Source organism: Glossina fuscipes, unplaced genomic scaffold (assembly GCF_014805625.2).
Source record: "Glossina fuscipes isolate IAEA_lab_2018 unplaced genomic scaffold, Yale_Gfus_2 121, whole genome shotgun sequence".
Classification (NCBI taxonomy): domain Eukaryota; kingdom Metazoa; phylum Arthropoda; class Insecta; order Diptera; family Glossinidae; genus Glossina; species Glossina fuscipes.
The window spans coordinates 6576313-6603221 of NW_023998464.1; the positions used below are offsets into that span (position 1 = coordinate 6576313).

Here is a 26909-nt window from a genome sequence, read left to right on the forward strand (position 1 = left end):
ACGAATTTGTGAAAAAAATATAAATACATAAAATAAAATACATAATATAACTAAATAAAAAAAAAATTTTTAAACGAACAGCGGGGACTAACCACAACAAATTAAGAAACTTAATATCAACAATAATGAATGGGTATTTATAGCATGTACGCGTTTTTTGCAGATGTTAATGGAATTTGTCATTGTGTCCTTACAATATTAAAAATATTAAAAATATTGTGTCCACGAAATTTGCCAGAGGGAAATCTTTTAACTGATAAAACATTCGCGCTTACATACGAAAACCTCTCAACATATCCACCTACTACTTAAAATTAATTTAGAAAAGCAATCTCTTCCTTCTTTCTATTCTCAAAAATACATCTCTTTCTCACTTTTAATTTAATTTCTCAAAAAATAAATACTTCAATTATTTAATGTTTTTTGTGTGTATATAAATATATATGCCTTCGCCTCCGAACTACTCTGAGGTATTGGAAAGTACGGCAAGGTAAGCAAATTTTTTACTAAAGGTAAATAAAATTTATATAAGGGAGTTAATGTGTTGAAGAAATTAAAAAAAGAAAAATGCTTTTCTCTACGCACCTTTTGAAACCAAAATTGTCCCCCGCTTCATGCGCTGGGGTATGGTCGAGTTTGGTATGGCAAACCGAGATCACTAGAAAAACGGCGACAAGCTAATATTTCTGCAAATTGGGTACAGTGATTCATGCACTAAAGTAAATCGAGAAGTTTGCACAGAATATATATCGTCTAGGCGAAAGCTTCTGTGAGATTTGTGTACATTTCACCCAAAATATTTATATAAACTAGCTGATCGAGAAATCTTGAGGTTATATTGTATTTTGCGCGTCTTGCTTGTTGGATTTAGTTAAAGCCTTGGTTTAGTCGATTCTAATAAACGGGTTAAAGGCTAAATTAATTATTCAAGTCCGCATATTCTTTAAAATAGTGTTGTGGTGGCTGATTGTGGTTGCTGTGCATTATTCGAGAGGGTAAGCACCTAAGAAGACGGTAACGTGGAATGGAATTTGGAAAATCGTACAACGCTTTCAATTAGAATAAGGTACTGGAACGATATCTTAAGGCAAAGAAGTCGACAAGTTTTTTCGAAAAATTTCTCTTGTTGCTTGCAATAGTGATAGGTATTCAAGATTCGTCTGTGATCGCTTTGATAAAAAAATAACAGAAAACGCTGCTATATATGAAGAGTTTAGATGTGCAAAGCAGTGATATCATCATCATATGTTTGTATATTTTTTCAAGCATAACTTTTCAATTGCAAATAAAAGCAAAAATGAAAATCAAAACGGAAAAAATACATAAGAAAATAACTGTTGCCCTGGGACGAACCTTAAATTTTGGTCAATAAAAGTAAACACAATAAACTTCCTGTCGTCTATTGTAACCTATTAATAATGCAATCCAAATTAAATTAAATTAGCTAGCACTTTGTTACGGAGTTAGCAGCATCACACGTATGTATAGGTTTGTTGGAAGGGGGGAGTTGCAATGGTGCGTTTTATTTCCTTGGAGTTTTCTATTATGTCTACAGCCTTCTTAATTTTGATTCTCACAGTTTGCTTTCTCCCCAATTATTTTTCCCTAAATATACTTAGTGCTTGAAATTGACGCAACTTCTTGAAAAAGACGAAATCGATATAGATATACAGAAACAGACGCTATGTTGTCGTCATTTTTTACATTTTAACATTATTCCCTGTGCAACTGCAATTTAATCTAAAAAATGACGATATTTTTGCAAGCGAAGGCAAGTGAGGCTTTCGTTAAAAGGCCCGAACATTAGTACAATTCTTTTCTCTGTTAGACTACAAATCTTGGCGTCCGCTCGAAACGCTGCCTTACCACCTATTAGGAAAATGCTTACGAACTGAAAGCTATGGCAATGAGTGATTAGCATGACCCGAAGGATGCGAGAAATATTTATATCATTGGAGCTCATTCCAACTTTATTATTTTGTTGAGAATGCAACATATATTTCATAAATACTAATCTGTTTCCGTTTTTATTGGGAAAAAAAGTCATATGAACACATTGTAAAAGCTGGAGTGGGTTACGTTGCGTTTGTTTCGATAGTTAAAAATTGCCGGTTCATGGAAACAATAGTCCTTAAACTTGTACTCGAGAAGGTATTTGCAGTATTTGTAAAAGCGTAAAGGTCCATCGAGATTTTTTTATAGTATGGTAAAGTATCTTATAAAAAATCGAAAAGCAAAAATAGGGCGAAAATCATTTGCAATTGGACCAATTACCATTGCAATTACTTCTCTACTTTTCCGTTGGTTTATTGCTTACTGCTTTCTTGTCAATCTTCGAGAAAAAAATAATTAAGGTTATTTAGAAAGACAATTTTATGGTCTTGGGATTGCAGATTAATAGTAAAATATGTATAATAAAAAATCTGTTGCGCCGTGAAATTGCGCTTGGTATTCCCTTCTCTCGAAAGGGGAGGTGGCTGAGCACTTGGACCAAACGTTAAATCTATCTGTATATCTTCTATATAATCCGTACTAGGTTTTTGATATACATTTCTAGTTCTTGACTTAGAAGACTCAATGTAATTTAGATAACTCTGCTAAATATTGTCTGTGTTCGTACATCATTCTTCATGTATATACTTTCCTCCGATACTTGAATTTTCAAACTAATATTTAAGCCGATAAAAGAAATCGCGAAAAAAATCACGAGATATGTTTGCTCCTGCTTTTGAATTGTAAACAATTTCCTAAATTTCTTCCACACTCCCTTCTGAATTCATATATTTTTCGTATGTTTCGATAGTTTTGCCAGCTTTCATTTTTATTTTGAACTATACCTCCAAAATGGAATGCTTGAGTGCAACAGGGGGGCATATTTTTCGATAAGTTAATTTGACCATTATATGTGAAGAAATTATTTAAATATTTTTCTTTCTTTTGGCTTCGATGATAACGGTAAAGAATATTCCACGCATATCTGCTCTTGCTGCATAACGTGAAGGACGATGTTGAAGCGATATCATATGCAAACAATTTCTTTTAAGGAGGCGATTGATATCTAACGAAATTAAAATTAATCGATTCGATGACAGCGCTAGCGTAACTCGCAAAAATAAAAAGTAAAGGAAACTGTTATTCGCCTTCATTCCGGTTCCCTTTCGTTTAACCTGTTCACACATAATTGTTGAAGAAATGGTACAAAAAAATTAGAATTGTTAGTACAAAAAAAATAAATAAGTAAGTAAATTAATCATTATTAGAACAACAGTTTCCATTAAATAATTAAAATAGTAAAAGCTTCATTTATTGACTTGATTTAGTACCTTATATTGTGAACTCAACCTTTTATGCTTAACATACCAACAGTGTCTGACTTTTTATTGAATTACAATATTTAATATACAATGAATTTAGAGACCGTCTGACTCATCGCCATTATAAAAACGCATATGTATGCCACCTATATTTTATATGCTTATATATATACATATACGTATATGTATAAATATTTTCACACAGAAGCTTACACTTGTTTATTAAAAAGAATAGGTGGACATATGCATGGAGGGAAAATGTAAGAGTTCATATGAAGTGTGTTTAACAATGGATGTTTTTTTTAAGATGTTCGGCTAGACACAGTGTTAATCGGAAACATCGTTATATCATATATGCAACAAATAAAATTGCTTTTGCGGTTAACTCATAGTTTGTTATTTCGATGGGAGCGCGAAGTCGCCTCGGTTGCTTTTCTCAGGTCTATTCATAGAGACGTATATTTATTTTGTATGCACATGCGTGTGGTTTATGTTATTTGGTTTACCGGAAATACTTGTCGGGCTTTTTAGGTGATATATAACAGCCCGGAAAGCATTTATTTTTATGTGCGTGCAAATAAAGTCTAGAAAAGAAAGAAATCTTAAGAGAAAGGAAATCTTTAATTACTTAATGATTTCAAATTGACATAAAAAATTTGGTTATATGGTGCTCGTTGAATTGTATGAAATAACCTAAAAAAATGCAAGAAGCTTTCTTTCTCAAGGGGGAGGTCATTTAATATTGAATATTTTATCGAGTCACATAAGTTGGAAAACGTAAATTTGTTCATCGATTTAAGGATTCTATTTGACAAAAGATAACGTTTCAATTTGAACGTTGAGCTTTCTTAAAGTGTAGCTGGGCCGCCGTTAGGTTTCTTTAAAATGCGGTCCAAAGAGTTCAAGGATTCTTAAATTACAAAAAGGCTATACATGTGCTTGGTTATACCAATACTTGAGCATGCCTGCCTGGTGTTATGTGGATTCATTTGAATCCGTTCAAAAGCAATGCTTGCTGCTTGCCGCTAGGAATTTGGCCTGGGACTCCATCATCTCTTTGCCTCCTTATGAAAATAGGTTGCTTCTGTTATTCTTACCACTGCTTGAGAAACGTAAACTCATTCTTGGTGTTATCTTCTTAACTAGGTTACTAAATGGTATTGTCGATTCGCCCACATTACTTGGTGAAATAAACCTTAATGTCCCTAATTGATTCTCTAGGAACTTTACCTTCATAACGCTTAGTCAATCCAAATGCAAAAGTGATATGGATTAGTTCGGCGACACGTTCCAAATTTACAATTTCTTTTGCATTTTTGTTAAATTTGCTTGAGGTAATGAGTATAAAACATTCCAAAACGAGAGGAAAAGTGGATTGTATACGGGAATGATCTTGATTCAACATTGTTGAATCCGCACAAATAACGGCAAAGCGTGAATTGACGCCGAGGAATGGTTCGTGTTTCAAGGCTTTAAAAAGAAGTGCTGAATTATGAGCATCTCTAATCGCTAGTGTCAACAATGGAAGCGTTCAGAAGTGACCAATGTAATAAAAAAGGCATCGACTTTATTGCGGCAACGTCAGAACCACACGGGTATTACCCGCTCAATGAAAGTTGAAAAAGTCTTGTAAGAAAGGTTTGATGCGTCCACCCGATTAGTTAGATTTTTCTCCATCCAGCTGCATTTCTTTCATTTTGTGGAAAGCTACATTAATTTTGTTAAACTCAATTCAAACGAGACCTTTGAAAATTCATTGCTAAGCTTGTATGGACTTTCTTAGCTATGAGCTTACTTTCTTTGTCTTTTCTTCCCGATCGTTCTTTATTAGTATACTTAAGAACTAGGGAAATAAACTTCAGAAATAAATTTAATATTTTCAATATTAACCTGATTTGTTATTAGAATGTGAAAGGGTCGGAAAGGGGCAGAGGGGGCGTACATAAAATTCGTCTCAAAACGAAAAAAGTTCTCTTGTTATTGACAGAACTTTAAAAATTATATATGTAATGAGTTATTCATTAATGCAGTAAATGTAGGTCATCCTTCGTTCCGTTTCGCTTGCTGATAACAGATTGAACATTATTGAAATCATATTAATTGCACGCAAAATTATACATGTAAGACGATTACTTCAATTATATTTTTATACCCGCTACTAAAGAATGAAAGTATGCTAGATTTGGCCTTTCAATTCTACTATCCCAACAAACGGAAGGAAAAATAGCGGAGACTGTGTATTGCGTATGAATGTCTGATCAGCTTAAGACTATGAGTCGGCTTAGTTTTGGCTGTTGAAACTTAATTTACATACTCTTAGTTAAAGGCCGCTATATGTGTTGACGCAAAAATAAAATAGTCTGGATTCCCAATAAATGGCTACAGAGTTTCGTGTAACTTTGCAAAAACTTTGTAGTATTTGTTACTGCTACTTCAACCGGGAGTTCGTATACTTTGAAAAGGATACAAAATTCCAGAAAATCACTTATGTAAAATCACTTTGAACGAAACATTGCGATGCGCAGGAATGGGGAAACCTTCACGGTATTTATAGTTGTAGCTGCTTTTTCAAAATCAGCGGTACGCTAATAGTTTAGTCGCCTTCTCTCTTGATATTCCGTTTCTCCAGACGCGTCATGAACTCCGGTTGAGGACGGGAGACGAAAAGTGAATTGCACACGACAATAACGTGCGAAAAAGATCATTATTTAAAATGGTTGAATTCGCACAAACGGTTTGATGCCAAGGAATGATTTCCGTTTCAAGGCTTTAAAACGAAGTACTGCATTGTGAGCATCTCTAACCTGTTAGCAGCAACAACTAAAGCGTCCAGAAGTGCCCAATCCAAAACGCATCGCCTTTATTGGGGCAACGTCAGACACACTTGGATCTTATTCACTCAATAAAAGTTGAAAAACTTTCTTAGAAAGGATTGATGCATTCGATTTTGAAAGGATTGAAAAGTTCGATTTTGCTCCCTCCAACTAGCATACGTTCCACTCTGGGTAAAATATCATTAATTGTATAAAACTTATTCCAAACGAGGCGTATGAAAATTATTTGACTCAGTCCTTCACCGGCAACTCCATAATACGTACATCCCAGAAATTCTACAGTTAGGCCTAATGGTTTTATCAGAAAAATACAAACAATTGTCGATCAAAGTAGTCCATGTTTGATATAAAAAATATTAACTTTTTTGTGCTGGCTCATTTGTTATATATTCATATGGATTACAATTCTTAATTAAAAATATTCTCTAAAATAGGGAATCATTTATTTAGAGAATATTTAAATTGCGAAAATAACTGGCGCAGGTAGCCATAGTATCCTGTAAGTCTGGGCTTGACGAATTTCGGAACAGGCAACGATCGAAAGAGCGGAAAAAGAAGTACAGCTGCATATAAATATATGTACGAACTGTAAGTTCGATCAAATTTATATCAGAGTGCTGCGAATGAACTCTGTAAATTAGTGCATTCTTCATTATCATGAGTTTTACAGAGAGAAAGAAAGAAAGAGGTAGAGATAGATAGAGAGAGAGAGAGAGAGAGAGAGTAGGTAAGAAAATATTTTAAATATTTCAACAATTACGTAATTTTCATTACTCATGAATAGCATAAATTTCGCTTAATTAACTCGATTGCAAATATTCATGGACAAGTGGTTGATTTAATTTCCAACTAAATAAATACGGGGCTACGAGACGCTTTGGCTTTCAAGATAAATACTCACAATAAATAATTTGTACAATATCAGCAACCGCAATCATACACTTTGAAAGTAATGAAAAATAAAAGTTCAACGAGCAACATGGAGAGTTTGTTAAATATTTATTACGTACATGCAAGAGCTTCGGGCAAGGGAGTGTGTGTAATGCCCGCGTTCTTTGAAATAACTCATCCATGAATATCATGTATAGAGTATCAGCCAGCAGGGTGGGATTACAAATTACATAATTGGAAGTTGAAGTATTTAAAATTATTAAGAATAGACAATCAATAGCAAAAAAATTGATCAATGTCTACTTAAAGCTCTTAAATATATGCTATTGCGATTACTTTTAGTAGAGAAAAGTATTTTTAAAAATTTCCGAATAAATAAATTCACATTTAAGATAGAATTTAAAAAAAAATCTATAAAGAATTTTTGGGGTCATTTTGCTAAGACTCTACAAAACAGAAATATGTATTTTTAAAAGCAGTTAAGGTAATTTTTATTTTCCCAATTTTGTTTATTTTCACCTCAAATAATTGGCGCAAATATATTCTAAAGGTACTCCACACATGAAGATAATGTTAAGGCCATGTCCCAGCGCTACAAAGTTATTCGTTTTTTATGCACCTATGGAAATGAAAACAGATCCTGTGTAATTTATTGAGCGTTCTCTATTACTTACTCAAAAGAAGGATACTGGTTTGGCGGCGATCCAGTCATCGACCCATTTCTGCACTTCTTCAGCATTTTGGAACCGCACGATAAGCAAGCCATCCTTTATCGAGTTGAACAAGTGATAATCAGAAGCGCCTGGCAAGCAATGAAACTGCAATGTTGAAATAGTTCGAGTTGGCATTTCACTGAATCTCTTTCCGATCTCTCCCATCGCATGTAAACGTAATACGTATAAGATCCCTCAGGAAGATATCGCGATAGTCCTATAAATTAATGTTTATGAAGCCATCCATACAACTTTATAAGGATAGATATTGCACTTTTTCTTACGGATATTGTTTCTGAGTACTTTTCTGAATTTCTTAACGTTAATGGGCGCGCTTTTTGTGCATGGCGTTCTTCAACAAAATATGGCAGCCTTCTGGCATTGAAATATTTTAACACGAAACAGTTAAGCATAGAAAATGACAACGTAACAGAGTTACAAAGAGAAGATTTTTAATGTTAAAAAGGTAGAAGTCATCTTTTGCATATCTTAGTTAAAGATAGAAGCGCTACTTTCCGCTAAGAACACAGCCTAATATGAATCTAGGCGTGGCACGTAAATACATTGGAAAAATATGTGCAGAGTATTTGAATATACATAATATTTGAAATAGTTTTAATTCTTCAGGTTGAAAGCAATTGACAAGCGCGAATAAGTTAAGCTCTTCCTTGTTCCTCATTCTTCCCTTTGTGGATAGGAACGTATGCTGTACATTGTAGTCTATTTTAAGGGACGATGCTTAGTTGGAGCTGTAATAAATACATTTCCTTTATTATATGACTATTAACTTTTTATATTTGCCTGTATACCCCTTCAATTGGAGGATTTTGCTAATTTGTTGTCCTTCCAATATTTGTTTCTAAGAAAAATTATCCCTTCAACCAGAGAACGCTAGTCATCCCCTAAAACATGCCACAATTTTATATCGGCAGCATACTCTGGAAAGTGTACAATATTTCACAAAATCCTTGAATTTTTATTTTTTCGTCTTATGAGAGCTTTTAAATACAACTTTTTTCGTGTATTGAAAGCATTCAATCACAGCTGACTGGTTGAGTAGGTGGCGCATAAGAAATGCAACGTGCAAAGTTTTATTTCGTAGCATCGGATAGTTTTTTATGGAACTAAGTATCACTCGAAAGAGGGGCCTAAAATTAATAATGAAAAAGTACGTAAACGGTGTAAATGTCATTGTGGCAAAAGCTATAAACTGCAAATTAAAGGAGAAGTAAACAAGCGAACTTCGAATTCTGGCAAATTAAAGGAGAAACAAGCGAACTTCGGAGAAACGTGCGAAAGGAGAAGTAAACAAGCGACCACTTGTTAGAATGTAAATATTGAAATGCAATGTTCAAGCGGCTTCCGCACGTACGTTCAATAATATATAAATATAAAAGTTTGCATTTCGTAATGAATAAAACTAAAAATATGTGATTTTCTCAAAGAGTTTGAAGAGAAATATGCATTTATTACCATTACACAGAATTTTTGTTTGACTGCTTAAGACGTACTTCAAGAATTTTTCATTTTTACAATTCTTTTGCGATTTGATTTTAAAACGTTTAAAAAAACTAGTCTTCGTCAAGGGCGTCGCCAGAGAAAAATAGTTGATGCAGAAAGATATTGTAGCCACAGTCACACGAAAAGTGCTACGTGTATATTTGTGGTAACTCCTGCGGTTGATAAAAAAGAAAATTAAAAAGTAAACTACCTGGTTTTTTGTGGCGTCTTCTTGCAGTGTGACAAGGCGATGGTTAACAAGGCTCGCCTTCTTTGCCAAAAGGATTAATTTTTGACAACCAGTTCGATCCAGAACCGGAAGAAGATTCTCTGTAAAAGAAATCCCAATCCTTTTAGAAATATCTCTAATGATGTTATATCAAAAATGATCGCACGCAGGATACCTTGTCCACGATTATCTATCTATCCATTGGGGTTCAGCTTTCGACAAAAGTTTAACGAACTGCCCAGCAATTAAAATTGTAGTTGCATGACGTTGATATTTGCCTTTTTTTTTTATGTGGCGTAAATCGAAGCAACCTTATTTTAATTAATAGCAATTATTATTATTAAAAAACATTTGTACATACATATGTTCGCTGATACTTGCAATATTATTATTTCTTCTGTGAGTTTAGAATGCATAAAAGAAAATCTTTAGCTATTTATAAAGCTACTATAGTCGGAAGTCTACCGTTTATTTTTATTTTTTTTTTTATCATTTTATGTTGTTGCAAACCAAATATTTATCAATAAAGGAAAGACAAGTAAATGCAATAAAGAGGTTTTCGTGGTTTATTTTATGCACGAAATTATTTGTGTGGATTTCTCTAAAAATACAATAACACACCCACCTGCAATGACATAGAAAACTATCGATTTTTATTTCAGTTTTAGTGAATGGCAGCTACCGTCAGGTCATGCAAATAAGGGAAATCTTAGCTAAATTTTAAGGGCTGGCATGATGTGCGCACCGCCCCATTTATATACAATTTCTTAAAAAAAAAAAAAAAAAAAAAAACATTCAAATTGTAAAGCTTTAATTAAGACACTCTAACAAGTGTATTAATCGTTTGATCAATAAATAAAATGCCTAACGAGGTGAACGTAATTTTTTTAAGAAAAATTTACCTTCGATTTTTCAACGTAATATCCTTTAAGCTCGATGCAGTGATTGAAACGATTTTGCAATTTTTTAATGGCTTCTCAGATACAATTTACTGAGCAGTCCAAAGCACTGGCTACCTCGTTCGAGCTTTTCATTCGATGCATAACAATTAACAGAAAGGCATCTATTGACGCTTCCAACTTAAACGGACAAATTGCCCTTAAGAATTTCTAAATTTCTGGATTTTGCGCAGCTTACTTACGCGCAGTATCCAATCCTGTTTTTTTGCAGTCGATTCTGATGTTGTGCGTTTAATTAGCTGGATAGGGATACGTCGCTTGTTTTCGTAACATTTAGTTGAATTTAACATTTCATCTTACGGAATAGGTTCTCCCCGTAATGTTTATTCAGTTTGTTTCTTTTGTTGTTTTACTTTTCAAAAAATTGTTTTCAATGGTAAAGTCGCTTAATTTCTATGCTTGTCAAACAAGTACTAACCTTCTAAATGTCCTGAAATTTGACATACGCCTTACTTAAAATTTGTTCAATTTGCTTTCTTTGTCATTAGGAGTTTTGTTTATTGTACGACTCGAAACGTGAGCATAATTGTACATGCGATTAAAGTATAATCTGTAGATTCTGAGAATTCCTTATGATGTTAGAAACAGAAATAAAATGCAATAATCAATCGCCAATCAAGTACGTGAAAAGATGAGAATATTAAATTTGCGTTGAAGCGAATTTTCCGCTACATTTGCTCTCCACTATGGTGCTTTAAACCTTTCTTCCGACTATGAAAATGTCAGTTGTGCGTGCTGCTTTTATACTAAACATTTAAACGATTAGATCAAATTTGGTAAAAATTTTTCTTATCATATTTTACACTGTCCCTTGCCATGACTTGCAAATTTTGACAATAATTTTTCAAAACTATTGCGGCTGTTGGGAAAGACAGGAACCAAAACTCGGCTTCATATCTTAATTATTAAGAGCGATAGATAGATTAGCTTAAATAAATTATTATTAAATTAGGTTAGGATGTTATGCTTACTTCGATAAAGTATTTATTTTGTGAGTTTTCCGGCCCGTATTTCTCGACGTTACAACACAGATGACACTAATATTTTGTACATAAAGTCAAGAAATTGATGAAGGCTGTTCGTGGTTTCAAGGTTAAATTACTTTAGCTAATGTTACAGTGAATGTCGCCATTGTTTATTGAACAATTGATGTCAACCTAAAGTGAACTTTTATAAAAGAATATGTGACGCTTTAGAAGACCAGATACCGCAGATACCATCATACACCGTAAGTCGTATATCACTCTTTTATTTCAGGTTAAATTCAATACTTTTCTAATGTTTTCTTCCTTGACTGCAAGTGAGTGTGAGGCTTTGTTGCAATTTTGCCAAAAATCGTAAAGTTTGTTTTTATTTGTAAATTACTTTAAGGCTGAATATAATGTTAGTTATATTTTATATTATTTATTAAAGAAAGAAAGGTCGTTTATTGACAGTTAACCTTGAACGTTAGGCTATTTTATTCTCCTCCATATATATGTGTTTGTTTCGCAAAATAATTTTAAAAAACAAACAATTTTAAACATATTTCTAAATGCATTACCCGTCACTGAAATATGTAATGTTTTGATGTGACTGCAGAAAACTGACAGACATATGTTTTTCAACATTTTTAAATTAGCAAAAAAAAAACCTGTTAAAAATGTATAGGAGCGTTGCCGAATCTCTTATATCCATCAACCTTAATCCTAAAAAACAGTAAAGAATAGAGAAATTACTACATTTTCATAGTCTATAAGATTGGATGAGCTATTTTTAGAAAAAAAGTAGCGACGAAGTAAAAAATAGGAAAAACAAATGTGTTCGCAGTTTTTCTGCAAAGTCATGTGGGAATTGTAGGCGCGTCCTTTGAAAGCTTTCAGTCATTTTCAAAATCTTTTGCTAATTTTTATCATATATATATTTTCAATTTTGTGAACGTTGGAACGTTTACCACAGACACTACGCGGTTGGGAAGACGGACAGACAGACAAACGAATGGGCAGACATGTTCACGTGCATTCCGAATTAGAAACTGGCCAAAAATTTATATATTCTATGGGATTTTTGAAGGTGACTTATGTACGTTGTAAAGTTGTTGAAAAATATATCCGTGTATCAAACACTAATATTGAGTAGGCATGGTCAATTTTTATCATCTTTGTATATGAAATATGCATTACATATGGGGACATTGTTGTAGTTTCATCTATATAACCCACTTTTTATTCGTTTTGTAAAGCAGCAATGTTCGCAATTTACGTTTTGACAAAATGAATGTCCCTCTCATCTCTCTTTGATAGGTATAAAAAGGGTGTGTGATTACATAATTTATATCTTGTTCATGTATTAAAATATATTTTACTATTATTCGATTTTGAAAAACAATAAAAAAAAATAAATAAGAACTGAGCAAATTGTGTCCGTTTATCTACCCTCTACCAATTATTTTGTAGTCGTCTATTTCCATTTTTGGTATCAAAATTTGTGCAATGTGCAATGCTTTTTTGAAACGAACAAAAAAAACTAATGTGAGCCCTTTAAACTTCTTCTATTTGCAAATAATGTATCTTCACATGTGAGCGTGCGTTCTCATCAATTGCAGAATTTCACACTGATCAAGAATAGGGATTGTGAAGCCTACTTTGGGGGTTGCAAACGTTACGACAAAATGAGTATACCCCTATCCTTCGGTGGTGAAAACTAAGTATATGAAACACAAAAAAACTACATAGAAAAGCACCAAACAAAGTTAATATTACTAATTACCATGAAGTGAGTGTGTGTGGACTTTTTATTTGTTCGCAAAGAGTACGGTCTGAAAATATACATATATAAAATTTCAAGGAGAAATTCCGCCGTAGCCTTTTAACATATTTTAAGTGCTACTGGAAAAACATGATATCAATGGAATGTCAATTATTTATTACGATCAAAACTATCCATACATGCCCTTATCCAAAAACATGAAACGTATAATTACTTATATATAAAAAGTTTCAATAAACAGATTTTTGAGGCGCCTTCAAAAATATTAAGTAGTGTTTAAGTAAATTTTATCAAGGACGTGACCTCAAAAATCGCAACCTATTGTTGCATTTCGGTTAGGGGAAAACATCATGTTATATGATAGATAGATAAAAAATCTGGGATCCGTCGGTGTATTTTTTTTTTTCAAAAAAAGATTGCCAAAGAAAAAAAGGCAGTGCAGGGCAGTGCTCAGTATAAAGTCTTATGTTGATGCTCCAATTCCTCTCTGCAGTTTAATTACTCTTTCAAAATAAGACGTTAATTAGGGAACGCTTGGAGATGCAGTATGCATCCGAACCATTTTCCATGGTGTTCGTGCTTGTGCCAAATTTCATTCAAATATCTTGAAAATTGCGAACTGTAGGTTGGACACAAAAACACCTATAGATTGAACACGTAGACGTCAAAGAGATGGACGGATAGAGTAATAACATAAATAGATCCAGGAATTCCTTATGAAAGCATCGGTCTAGTAAAAGATTAGGCCTTCTTGAGTACGTATACCTTATGCCAGAAGCGGTGGAGAGTGCAAAAAATTCATCATTAAAGCAGGACATTTCACGACCACTGAAATAACTATTTAACTAACCAAAATTCCGTTTGCAAGGAAAAAACGTAACTTTCCTGGTTTTCGTTTCTACAAATTTCTTCCGTGACTCACATTTTTTTATTCGCACATATATTTTAACATATTTTCAAATATTTGCGTTTTGTCTTTTTTACGACTAACTGCTCCCTAGAGAATTCCTCTTCAGCGCTAACTTAAACATAAAAAGCTGTTTTATGAAATTAAATGGGTGTATACACGCTGTTGTCGCTGAAAAAGTTTAAAGATAACAACTGAAAATATTTATCCTTTTGGGAGGAGTTGATATGGTTAACCTTTTTTTTTTTTTTTCAAGTAAACTAAGAATTGATTAAATGTACTGTAGATCATTATCAACAAGTAATATTACGAATGTTAATGGTATTGGTGTACGTGTTTCTATATCCACCACCAGGGTATAATAATTTTATTATTCTAGTCGTAAAAAAGCGAGAAAGCAATATGTATTTCCCTTAGGGTTTTAAGTAGCGGGAAGATCATTTTACTCTAATCTTTTAGACAGTCTCAGCAGATGACGTTGGGGTTAAAGTTTGCACACGCAATTGTCGTAAAACACAGATTATTAGTTAAAGTACGGCGATATTATTGCTCCGTGGAAGATTGTGACCAAAAATATGTTCAGCAGCTGTTACGCCTTTGTCGTCTAATGCGTATTTCAGGTGGCGAATGCAAACCACTGCCTTGGGGTATTTTCATAGCAAATGTAAAAGTAAATCATGACCGGTGTGGCGTGTTTTATGAAAACAAGCGCTGTTTCAAAAGAATGCTAAAAAATATTTATTTGAAGGTATTGTCTATAGTCCTGACAGAATATTCGTGGTCAATACAACCTGCTGAATGCAAGTGGTTACATATTTCAAACGTAAGTGCTCGTTAAGAAAGCTTGAAATTGTTTGGAACAATTGAAGGCGACTAATAACTTCTTCGACTTCTGAAATTTTTCCTTCATTTTCTTCGTTATTGCGACATAAACGTATGGTGATTAAGTTTTGTATGCACATACTATAGGATATAATAGAAATGGAAAAAATGTTATGGTGTTTCGCAATTATAAATATGTATAAACCAGCAGTATGTGAAGATGTAATTAAATCAAATTAATAATTAAATAGCAAAATATTCATAGGTTCATGCATAGCTTGTCTGGCTTTCAAACTGATTGAAGCCATTTGATTAATGTTCGCGTGCTACGTTTCGTAAAGCCAATCTTCACTTGTTTTGTAACGAATCTTCGATATCCGTCGTCTCTAACCGATGTGTAGCCGATATAAACTTTCAAAAATTATGGGCGCGTAAGTAAGCCAGTTGTCTTCGCTCACTTTTCGAACAGCCTTGCGAAATATTCGTATTATTAACACAAGTATAGTTTTAATAATTAACGTTAAACATTGATCTAGCCCTGTCTAATGTTAGATTGAAGTTTTGAGTGATCTTGATCAAAATTTGTATATTTTAGATTAAAATCGTTGACGGATTGCAAGTGCCAGTCTTGTAGGTCAATCATGTTAAAACGATGTTCATGTGCATGCTCAAAGCTTTCTCTTCGATACCTTACACCACTTGTAATGTAGGCTATATTAAGTTTGTGCGGGCGTTTGTAACATCCAGGAAGATTTTTAATTCTATCGATCGATTCAGAAAATGATGTGAGTTTGTCCGTTCGTCTATCCGTCTGATCTCTGTCCATATATTTTTATGTTCAACCTAGAGGTCGCAAATTCTCGAGATAGTGTGATGAAATGTGGTGCACAGACGTGTTTTGTCACAAGGATGAACCTTATTGAAAATGGTTTGGATCGGACCATTTTTGCAACCGCTCCTCTCATAAATACTTATTTTGATTGGCTGCAAAAAAAGCAGCGTAATGCTCAGAATTTCCGTGGAAAATTAGTGTGAAAACGTGAGATTAGATGAGATAATTTTTTGAATCCTTTACCATATAACCGTTCGTACAAAGACCTAAAACAGGTAAAAAGACCTAATTTTCAATGCCTTTTGGCGAAAATTCGTTCGTGATAAAAGCTAAACTTATTGAATTGCGACCACATAAGTCTAGCTTTTGGATCCCAACGCATATAGGGGTTCTATTGAAAAATAAGCCTTTATATGCCAAAACGCTTAGTTACCGATATTTTATGATAAAAATTACTCCTTCATAAATTAGCCATATGGAATTTGAATCACGCATATCTGTTAATTAGACCACACCCTGTACATGTGCTCTTATGGAAACAAGCACTTCTATGGCGAAAAGGTGTGATATGTGGTTTTCAATAACGTAAACAAATGGAAAATAATAAAAGCTTTAACGAGTAAATTAAGTTTGCTAAGTTTAGGTCACGTTGACATTGGAGTGTCCTCCAATATGCAAGTATGCGTTCACGTAAAAGTGTTGTATGATTTTGGTCCATAATTAAGAAAAGGGCTGAATGACTGTGTTAGACGAAGTAGTGTAGAATATTCAATGGTCGGTTTTGCCGGTCGCTAGCATTCTTGTTTTTGCATTTTTCAGTATCGTGGATTTTCTAATAATAGACGACAGAGGAAAGGCGGGTACATTTCGAATTTTACACTGGTCTGGAGTAGTCGATCTACATTCCTGAACATTCAGAATGGATCGATAATATCAATTGCGAGACCGATTTATCTGTTTTGGCACATAAAAAGACAGGTCATCTTTTTTTAAATAAAGTTTTGTCGTTGTAAATGTACGTAAACCGAAGACGCCGAAGACGCTGAGGACGAGGTTTCATATTTACTATGAAAGCGCAAAATCAAAGTTAGTTTTCTTCACAAGAATGATCAATAATTGCTTTATTTCTCTTTTATAATAGGTAGAGACCGAAAATGTACTAGCTAGCCGTGTTTTAACGGATCTTGAAAAGCGTACGGCTCTAGGAGCCTCAATTGCTACCCTAAACCTTCGCTTCCTATTTCATTGTGCTTAGGCTATTAAGCAAATTTGCAGACTCCGAACTCTAAGTGCTTCCAAAAAAGGAGGCTTTATTTGACTTTAACTTCAGCGTTAATCCATTAACTTTAAGAAATTTTTGAACACTTGTCAATATCATGCATGTGCAATATACTAACGAATTTATTTTAAAAAAATGTTGCAAGTAAAATGCACACTGATACGAGGACCGATTGACAAAACATTCAACACGTTGGGTGTTATTTCATATTCTGCTTGTCTAACTTTTATTAGACAAAAGAAAATATCATTCTGAGTCAGAAGCAGTACGATTTACGGTCACTTCAGAGCTAATCCTTTGTGCAATTTAATGCAATTACAAAATAGATTGACGGAAAGTTGTATCTTATTGTACTGTTCGAGAGTAATTCAACTGGTCAGACCATGGCAAACAGGAAGGGTGTGAAGTTATATTTAAATCTAACTAGCAAAGACACAACCCAAAAAATGTTAACAGAGTTTTGTTAAATCGAGTCTCGGAGAGATTTGAAGCAAAATTTAATTAAAGCAACACTTTTTTCAGGTTCTTTTTTTAGATATTATTAAAAAAATGCGACTTGTATCTTAATTAATTAAAACTTAGTATAAAAAGGTCTTTTTACTATGTCAAATATAATATAACTTCACACTGTTGCAAACAGGTAGAATGTGTTCAGTAGGGTTTCGTTATATAGCGCACCTTCCGTGGGATATGAAAAGACTACGTCGAATATCCTTCATCAGCGTTAGCTGCGAACTATAGAGTGAACAAAGTGCCGTGTATAGAACGCAGCAAGTAAACAACGCATTGACTGTTTTTAAAAACGAATTGGAGACGTTGGGACACAAAGTCGTAAATGTTCAGACTTGGCAAGAGATGGTTCACCAAATTTCCCTACACCGATACCGTTCGCAAAGAAGATCGTTGATCTCGGCGATAATGACATTTTGCGGTCAATGTCGTGGAGTAATGCACTTCCAGCCGCTTTGCAGTTGTGAAGAAAGTTTGCGTGTACTTTTAAACAGTCGATGAGTACAAAGGGGCACTGAAATGCCATCATAATTATGATTATATCCTTTTTAAGTGGGAAAGAAATCATATTTACGAACTTTAATTCCATTTCTCCGCTTATTGTTTTTTCTGTTTCAGTTCAATCCAAATCTAACAAAAGTGCAAAAATTTTATGCAAAATTTGAAACCTTCGCCTTTTTTTCGCCCCTAAGGTGAAGCATAGCTCTCTTTAACTTTAAGCTACAGCACATATTAAATCAAAACATAAACTATAAATTTCAAAAAGTATAAATAAAAAATATGTACACCACGTGCTGCGTTTGTTACTCTATGCGTTTAAACGACTATGCTTAACTGCGTAATAAATTAGTTTAGTTCATGATACATTTGTTGATTGCTATTCTTGGTATTCGCTGCTTCTCAACACTTTTGCTGTGTGCGAGCATGTAAAGTCAACGAATATATAAAAATTCGCACACACTTATCCAGTGGCACTTGTTTGTTTAACTTTCTGTGCTGTGCAGCTGGTTTTTTATGAGCATCCGGAAAAAAACGTTTTAGGTCGACCTATAGACTCAAGCAGTAGTGCTTACAAAGAAAGAGAACGAGGAGAAGCTACTTAAACTGACAAACAACAAATATTAGCCTCAAAGGCGAACCTTGGACATCCATAGATTTTTCGGAATTGTAATTGCATCAGTTGCCGATTGGGTTTAATTTATTTTACAGAAACGCATTTATGTGTGGGTTTCATAAAAATATTCACGCTGAAGTTCAAATTATTTTGTGGTACATTTGAATTATTGGCGATATTCGTTTAGCAGATATCGCACATAAGCACAATCAAGGACAAATGTGCACTCTCTTGAACAAGGAACGACGCCAAATAGATTTATGCGTGTTCCTCCATCTGTCTTTCATCTTCATATAGCCGCGATCTTCAAATACGATGTGGAAGCCTGTTAAAAAAATGTGTATGGAAAAACTATTACATATTTCGCTGAATCGATTTATTTTCCGACTGACCGTGTCCCCTTATTGAACGGTCAGAAAGGTGTTAATAGATATATTTATGGTTCCTACATCTGTCCATTTTGCTATCATAGATCTCTCGATCGTAAAAAAAAAATATGCCAGCTATAGTCAGAGATAAGCGTAATCCCCCACAAAAGGCAAGAAAAGTGTAATCAAAAAATATCGTTACCATATTTAAAAAAAATACTGTTTTACTCTTAGGAAGATCACTTGACTTTGAAAACAAGAAACGAATTCGCATATCTTCATACGATGTAATTTCCTATTCTGATTGCTTCTGTCTCTTGCAAAGCTAAATACGTAGAAATAATAAGAAGAAAAAACGTCACTTAAAATGCACGTTACATATTTATTCAACAAAGCAATGAAACTGGTAGAGAAGGGAAACGAAAAAGAATAAACTGCAAAGTGCATTTTTCAAGCGATTTCTCGCTACTGAATACCAATACCATTTAATACACTTTTTCTCGAAATTTTCCTCTATTTCCCATTCCCATTTCGAGCGCTTGTAATCTTCTCTCATCCTCTATTTAACTTCATAATGCAACCATGGCTTTGTAATGTTCTCTAGTGAACACTGGGCTTTTCGATTAGTTTCTCTTAACTGATTTTAGAGCAGATTTTTCACTCGTTTTTCCGAACTTTGTTGCAATCGATCCATATTTTTTTAAAATTAATATTTTTGGAAAAACTCCTACAACCTTCAGTAGCCATTGAATAATATTTCAAAATGCGTCATTCCTTAAGTTACGAATTGTACGAATATCGCCCTGGAAGAGCTGTAAAAGTGTTCTTGTTGCGAAAGCTGACGCGTCGCCCTTTTACTGTTGGAAAATGATTTAAACAATCTTTTAAGTACCTTTACAATTAAGTGCAAATAATTTATTTCAATAAATCGATGGGTCTTGCTTTCTTAAATCTACTTAAATTGAAATATATTGATTTAACCTTTTCTTTAAACTGTAAAATAATTTTTTTCTAGTGAGAAGACTTCGTGCATCGACTATACCACAGTTACATTTTGACTTTAATAACTGCAATGAACGCCAGTAGCTGCCTACACTAAGAGAGTAATGCAAACGCAAACGCTACAAGTGCCATAGCACATCAGAAATATTTCTATTAGGTTCAAAGCGAACTTTCTGAGACCTACCTTTTACTGTTTCTTTTTACGACGCCGCATGTAGAGCCACACGCATCCCATAAACGAATAGGTACACTACAGAGTAGAAGATGGCTGAGGTACGTTAATAAGAACAATGTTTTTTTCGTTTCCTTTTTCCGAAATTATTGCGCGAGATTGATTTCAATTACTTTCGAACTCTCAACTTGTTCCAGACGGTTTTTTGCCTATCACTTGGTACACGCTTAAAAATTTAACGATACCATATTAAAAGTATATAGAATAAAAAATATCTGAAGGGAGTTATCAATCAATCGAATTTATCGAAAACGCTTTTCAGAAATTTGACAATTTTCCGAGCAATTTGTGGTCTGCTTTTGGGATAAGTTATTAGGAGTGGATATTCCTATGGCCGATGAGGGAGACTTATTATTAGAAAGCAACTTAGTTGAAAAACTCGCATAGTAACTAACCCACCATGGAAGATATTTATTATTCAGGTTTGGTCTTGCGTTTTATGGGCTAGATTTTCAAAAGAATCCGTGAAGAGATGAGGTTCAGGTTTAGGAATTTAATTTGAACCCTAAGACTGTAATTGTCGTATTAAAAAGGTTACCGGCGGAATGGCGCAAAGCAACTGCCAAATGCAAGAGTTGCTTAATTCAAAAATATATTCAATGCTTAGAGTCTGTGGGAAGTTTATGTCAAATTGATTGTTCCACTTGTAACATATAATTTTTTAATGTTTTCTTAAGCATTGTGTACACTCCGATGCGCTCTATCTGCTGCAGCAGAAACATATACACGTAAGAACAAATAGGAAAGATTATGGCAGGCTTCCAGGGATAGAGCTCAAATATTCATATTTCCATCGGAATATTTGGATCAAGTTTGTTTTGGAGGGTAGACAGATGAGCGAAACCATAATTCAAACTTTTCTAGACTATATCTACTTTATGGATATTTTGTGTTTACTTATAGGCGTAGCAAATGCACTGAAAATTTAAGACAGATTATAGCGCTTGTAGTGAATATAATAAGAAGAATTTTGTAGAAGCGAAATGACATAATTTTCTTTTTTGTTTGAAGAAGTATACAAATGCATGCATTCAGCTAAAGCGTTATTATGATGGCGCCACAATTCGATGTGGTCGTTTACAACTTTCCTCTCATTTTTGCGTTTGTAGAAATTCTCAAAAACTGTAAGCTTGATATATACATTTTTGATCCAATACTACGGAATAAAAAAAAAATTACTTCTTTTTTTGACATTTTTCCTGTGGTGTAAAAAAGTTAATGAACGTTAGTCTTTCAAATATATTATAAGAATGATCAGTTATCAGCCAGTTATTAATATATATCCTGATCTTAGGTCTATATTCATATAAGGAAATGATCCCGTTTCTCATTTATCTAGCTTCGATACTGTGTACCCCAAATTTACTGTAAGGTGTTTGAATGAAAGTGTCGTCCTTTTAACGATAATGACTATCCACATGATTTTTGTTTCTTCTCTTTCATTCAGTCATATAAAAAAGTAATCACTTAAGTGCAATTATAACTGTGTAAATGTTTATTTCCATAAATTGGTTATGAAGACTCATCGCACCGAGGAGGCTGATTTATCATGCGCTACCTGCATCAAATTAAGTGAAAATATTTTCACTTGATATGTGAATAGACTAATTGTTTGAGCATGAAAGTAATATGTTTTGCCTTTTGTGTGTAGCTAGCTACGTAACCATAATCTCTTATAATTAAGAACGTGCGTTTGGAACAAAAATTTATAATTTTGAATTTTAAAACGTACTTTGCGGAGAGACTAAGCTAATCTTGCCAGGAACACCCACGATTATATCTACTTAAAGGTAAGAATTGTAGATCTTATATGAGGATAAACACGTTTAAGCACGAAAGACAAGAAATGAAAAGAGGAAACTTTAACGATTTTTTTGGATATTTTAATACTAAGTGATAACAATGTAATTAATAATAACATTGATGTGACAAACTGTGTTTAAAGGTAATCCAAACTTTGTTCTTTTTTTTGTTTGTAATAGTAAAAAATGATCTATGCGGGACTTGAATTAAGGACAGATTGTTTAACGTAGTTTTATATTAAAACGTGTCACTAAACGAGTTCTCCCATTAAAAGGTTTCGTTTGTTTAATATGAAGAGTTTCATAAAGATTTTGTAGAAACGCGAAGATAATTTTAATCGGAACAATTGACAATGTTCATATATTATTAAAACCAAAGAGAAAATTAGAAGAAAAAAGAAAATGGAACACTTTGTTTCGTAATTATTTTTTAATCGTAATCGTAGGACAGATTTTTGTAGCGAATTTTGCCACGGAATGACGCTCGGTCGCTTATGAGAACCATGGAAATACTTAAACTGTTATTGTTTACATAAACATAAAATATTACACAGCGGCTATATATATTTTTTGGAAAGGCAATATGAAAAAAATCAAAAAATTTAAGTTCACCATCAAATGTCAATAATCAAAGTCCCATTAGAATTAAACAACAGAACCTGTTTTAAATTTAATTTAATAAAGTTCCACATGATGAATCCGAAATATGCGAAATTTCTTAATTAGGTTTTGCGCGACAAACTTCGACGGCTAACCTTGTAGATCATATAGCTTTATTGCTTAAGATATGGCCTTTAGGGGAAATCTATAAGATTCTTAATAATATATGTGCGAAGTTTTAGCTTTCTATTGTGTCAAGCATGCTAGCAAAAAGCGATAGACAAGCCCTTGCAAGTATTACTTTTCCTAACACACTACTAACTAACAGTGTAGGGTATAATCATGTGAAATCATTTTTAAAATAATCACGCCTCTTTTTGTCCGTATATGTGTTAGCAAAGTGATATCAATATAAATACAAAAGAAGTACATAATCCTTTACATTTCAAAATTGACTTCTCTGTAATGAGTAATATGTCGAGCCGATATATTTAGAGAAAACGCTAGTTAAACTGAGCCTGTCAATAGTACTTTGATACTGTAGGGTATTAAAAATTAAACGATAAATATTTGTGATATACAAGCAGCATTTTATTGATCATTTGTTTTCAGAAAAGAACAGTTTTCAGCTTGAAAGACCTTGGAAATTGCTGATCTCGCTTCTTTTTATCTACCTATAAATCTCTACAAAATTTTCTGATTACAACTTAAGAGAGATTATATTGAAGAAGTTTTCGTTATTGTGTGAACTTTTCAATTAATTATTATAAGAAAAGTGTAAGATTTTTCTCTTTTCTATTTTTTATTATACGCACCACTGCATGGGGGATTTTGTTTTTTCCCAAAATATATGTAACACCCTGAAGGAAGTTCCAAAGTAGTATATATATTGTTGATCAGCGTGAAATCCTGAGTTCATTTAGCCAAGTCCGTCCGCCCGTATGTCTGCGTAGTGTGTGTTCTTGGCACTCTCCTGGTCACAAAAATGAGGATATCGACTTCAAATTCGGTAGGAACATTGGAAGTTTCTGCACGCAGGTTGCTCTTGAAATTGGGGAAAATAGGTCAAAGCAGAAGCGCGGAATGGAACGTAAGCTGAACGCAACTCACTTTTTTGTTATTCTGAAATTTTCGACATTTGCTTCACGAAGCCACTCCACGCTTTACGTGTAAAAATGAAAAATGTCAGCAATGCCCACACAAAGTTACACGTGATTAAATTCTGTTTTTTTAAACTTGTTGTTTCACATGTTGTACACTCCTTAAATGAAGATATATTATCTGCCTAAAAATGGATTAATTCTAAAAAGATGTAGTGGATAACATCAAATAAATACAGATAATATCAAATAAAAGAACTTTAAGAGTAGAATGCGAACAACATAGTGGTGGTTATGCGAGATTTGGCCGCGCCGAATATAACTTTCTTACTTGTTTACGTTAAATGTGCTAAACTGACCTTATTATACGTGTTCTTCTTTATTTTCAGCGTCTTGCCGGAAAATTTTATGACTGATAAGCGTCGCCCGGAAACTCGTGGCAGTTTAATACGAACGCACTACACCTACAACTATTGAAATAATATAAAAAACTGAACTAACACAAAATTTTATTAATTATACAATTACAACGACTTCTAAACTCTTCCAGTTAATTTAAGATAAACACAAAAATGCCATATAGCGCCAGTTGTCTTATTTTACAACGTTTTGTAGTACCGTTTGTGCTCACAGTAGGTATGTTATTATTATTCATCAAAAATGTGTCCTTCTGTAATACTTGTTCTAATTTATTAATTACAGCGGCTTTAATGCGGCCGGTCGGTATATCATTTGTATATATGTTCCTGTTCTTCCTGTCGCCTTTTGTGCCTCTGGCGAGACCTGGAAATTTTAAAGGCTCTCTTCTTGCTTTTACAATTATACACTTAACAATAAGTGTACTATTGATGCTGTGTCACATAATATTGCAAACGACCGCCTTTTTATTAGATTTTGGCCCAAGCGGTACCTGTGCTCCTACAGAATATTTATTAAGACATTTGGGCTTTATAAGGTTTGATAGTGAATTAAGGTAAGAACACAAACTATTAAATTGTACGCATAAACAAATATTTATTTGCTTTTATTTGTGTCTCAGTTGGTGGCGCATACTACATTGGCTGTTGCCAGAGATACTCATGGTACCGGTTGCTTTGGGTACATTTTTGGCGGTTAGATCAAACACACGTGTTCAACAACCGTTATTAATTGAAAGCGGGGAAATTCCTGTTATCGCTAGTGACATGGAAGATGAGCAGGGATTCGCCAGGCCTTCAAGAACGCCAACACCAACAACGCGTACTGCAACTAGAGGACAAAATGAAAATCGAACAGAAGAAAGACAAAGAGCTGGCCTTACGGAAGAAAAACAAAAGTCGTTTCTGGATAGGCTTATATTGCTTTGTAAGCAAAAATGAGATGGATTAAACAATAGACAGACAACATAGGAAGAGACTAAAGCAATTCACCTCAGACTGTATAATTATGAAGATAATTAAATGCAAGTGACATATTCACTTACTTTTTACGTAGCTGCGCCGTAACATTTATTCTAATATACCGAGAATTTTGTTTCATTCTAGAGTAGTATGCTTTATTGTAGCGCTCATCGAATAGGTGTCGGTCCGAAGAATTTACATTTCATCTTACCTCGACAACTCAACAAATTGGATGTTTCCGTTGAGCATAACCTGTGCAAGAATTGCGTCGCTTGAAGGGATATTTACTGCCGCGAAAAATCCTTCTGTATGTATGGGAAAAATTTGTATAAGCGATTACATGTATCGATTACATCATCAAAATGGTTATCTCAGAGAAAAGTCCACATTTAACGAAAAGTTGTAAATATGCGGCATTCATTACAAGGAACACGCCTTCTTTTTAAAGTAAATTGCCAGCAAACAGAACAAAATATTGAGTCTAAAGTGCTTTGTTATTTATATGATCTTGAGGTCAAGTGTCTCAGTACTACGTAGGAATAGACGAGACTTTAATACCACGAAAATTTGTAAGCAATTGTGATCAAGAGATAAGGGAGAACGTAATTGCGTTGTCTGGAAAGTAGCAGAGTGAGAGAGTTACGTGCCTAATGTAACGGTTATTTGGTAAAACGCGATTATTTGCTTCTCTGTCCATTACGATGGTTGCATATGTTGTAATAAATTATTTTAGAAAAAAGTAATAGTGTAATAACATTTTAGAGGAAACTAAATAATAAAAAAGTGACTGCTTATGTATAAAACAATTTTCACACTACTTATGTATGACTCTTTTTTTACAGCTCCAATATTTTGTATGATGCTATTACTTTGTACCAGCATTTTACGCCCTTCAGTGCCGGGTGGTATTTATTTTCTAGTTTTCTTATGTTCCGGCACGTATATATCAACATACAGATCTCTACGAGTGTAAGCCTTTTTTCATTAAGAATTTTTACAAAGACTAAAAAGAATTTGTTTCTTCATAGTCATTTTGCAAGATTTTTACGGCTAGTATTATTGATTATAATTGTGCATGCTCTGTGCATAGTCCTTTATCAAACACCTTTCCTGCAAACGGAATTGCCTGAAGATTCTTTAGTGGCACGGTGGGAAAATTGCTAAAATTTTATTTATATGAAAAGCTGAATTTTTCGTTATTTCCTTTGCTTTTTTATAGCTTAATCGGGTTGGAGCCGTTATTAAATTCCAGCTGCGATGGAGACATACGAATTATTACAATTGAAACTAAATTTGGCGGTGATTCTTTCTTGAATCCTATTATGTTATTCATAGCCTATCATGTTTTAGCATTAACTAGCAAAAATCTCGCCGTACGGAGGGTAAGCATTAACAAATTATATATAAAAACATTTATCTTAGACAACTAAATAATTAACTAATAACAAAAGATAATATTCATTTAAATTTTTGTCGTTTTTCCTGTGATAAAAATTTTCTTCTCTTAATTATTTTGATTCTCTAACATTTTTATGAATAACACAATATTTGAACATTTCACACGAACTCTTACTTCTATTTGCGTACTAATGAAACAATCTTGAAATAAAGATTGTTCCAAAACCGACCACCGCGTTTAGTCAGGAAATCGACAGCAATAACACCAACAAAATACAACGTCAAATATCACTAATAACACGAACAACAGGTGGTAGTAAAAAGGATAGTAATTGGAGTAAAACACAATGCTTAAATGTAAGATTGCTCTAAAATT

General features: G+C 33.6%; 1 protein-coding gene across 8 annotated transcripts in view; it reads left to right on the plus strand.

Moving 5' to 3' along the window:
* Positions 1–26909, plus strand: part of LOC119640352 (piezo-type mechanosensitive ion channel component) — a 48872-nt gene continuing 21963 nt past the window's right edge. For 6 of the 8 annotated variants that reach the window (XM_038038311.1, XM_038038314.1, XM_038038312.1 and 3 more), the window contains exons 1-8: positions 1–490; positions 24146–24392; positions 24459–24729; positions 24796–25100; positions 25978–26104; positions 26164–26283; positions 26355–26517; positions 26747–26890. In XM_038038311.1, coding sequence (XP_037894239.1) covers positions 24329–24392; positions 24459–24729; positions 24796–25100; positions 25978–26104; positions 26164–26283; positions 26355–26517; positions 26747–26890 — 1194 coding nt within the window. In that variant the 5' untranslated portion in view covers positions 1–490; positions 24146–24328. The remainder of the gene's footprint in view (positions 491–24145; positions 24393–24458; positions 24730–24795; positions 25101–25977; positions 26105–26163; positions 26284–26354; positions 26518–26746; positions 26891–26909) is intronic. The other 2 variants (XM_038038315.1, XM_038038317.1) reach the window with 1 other exon arrangement.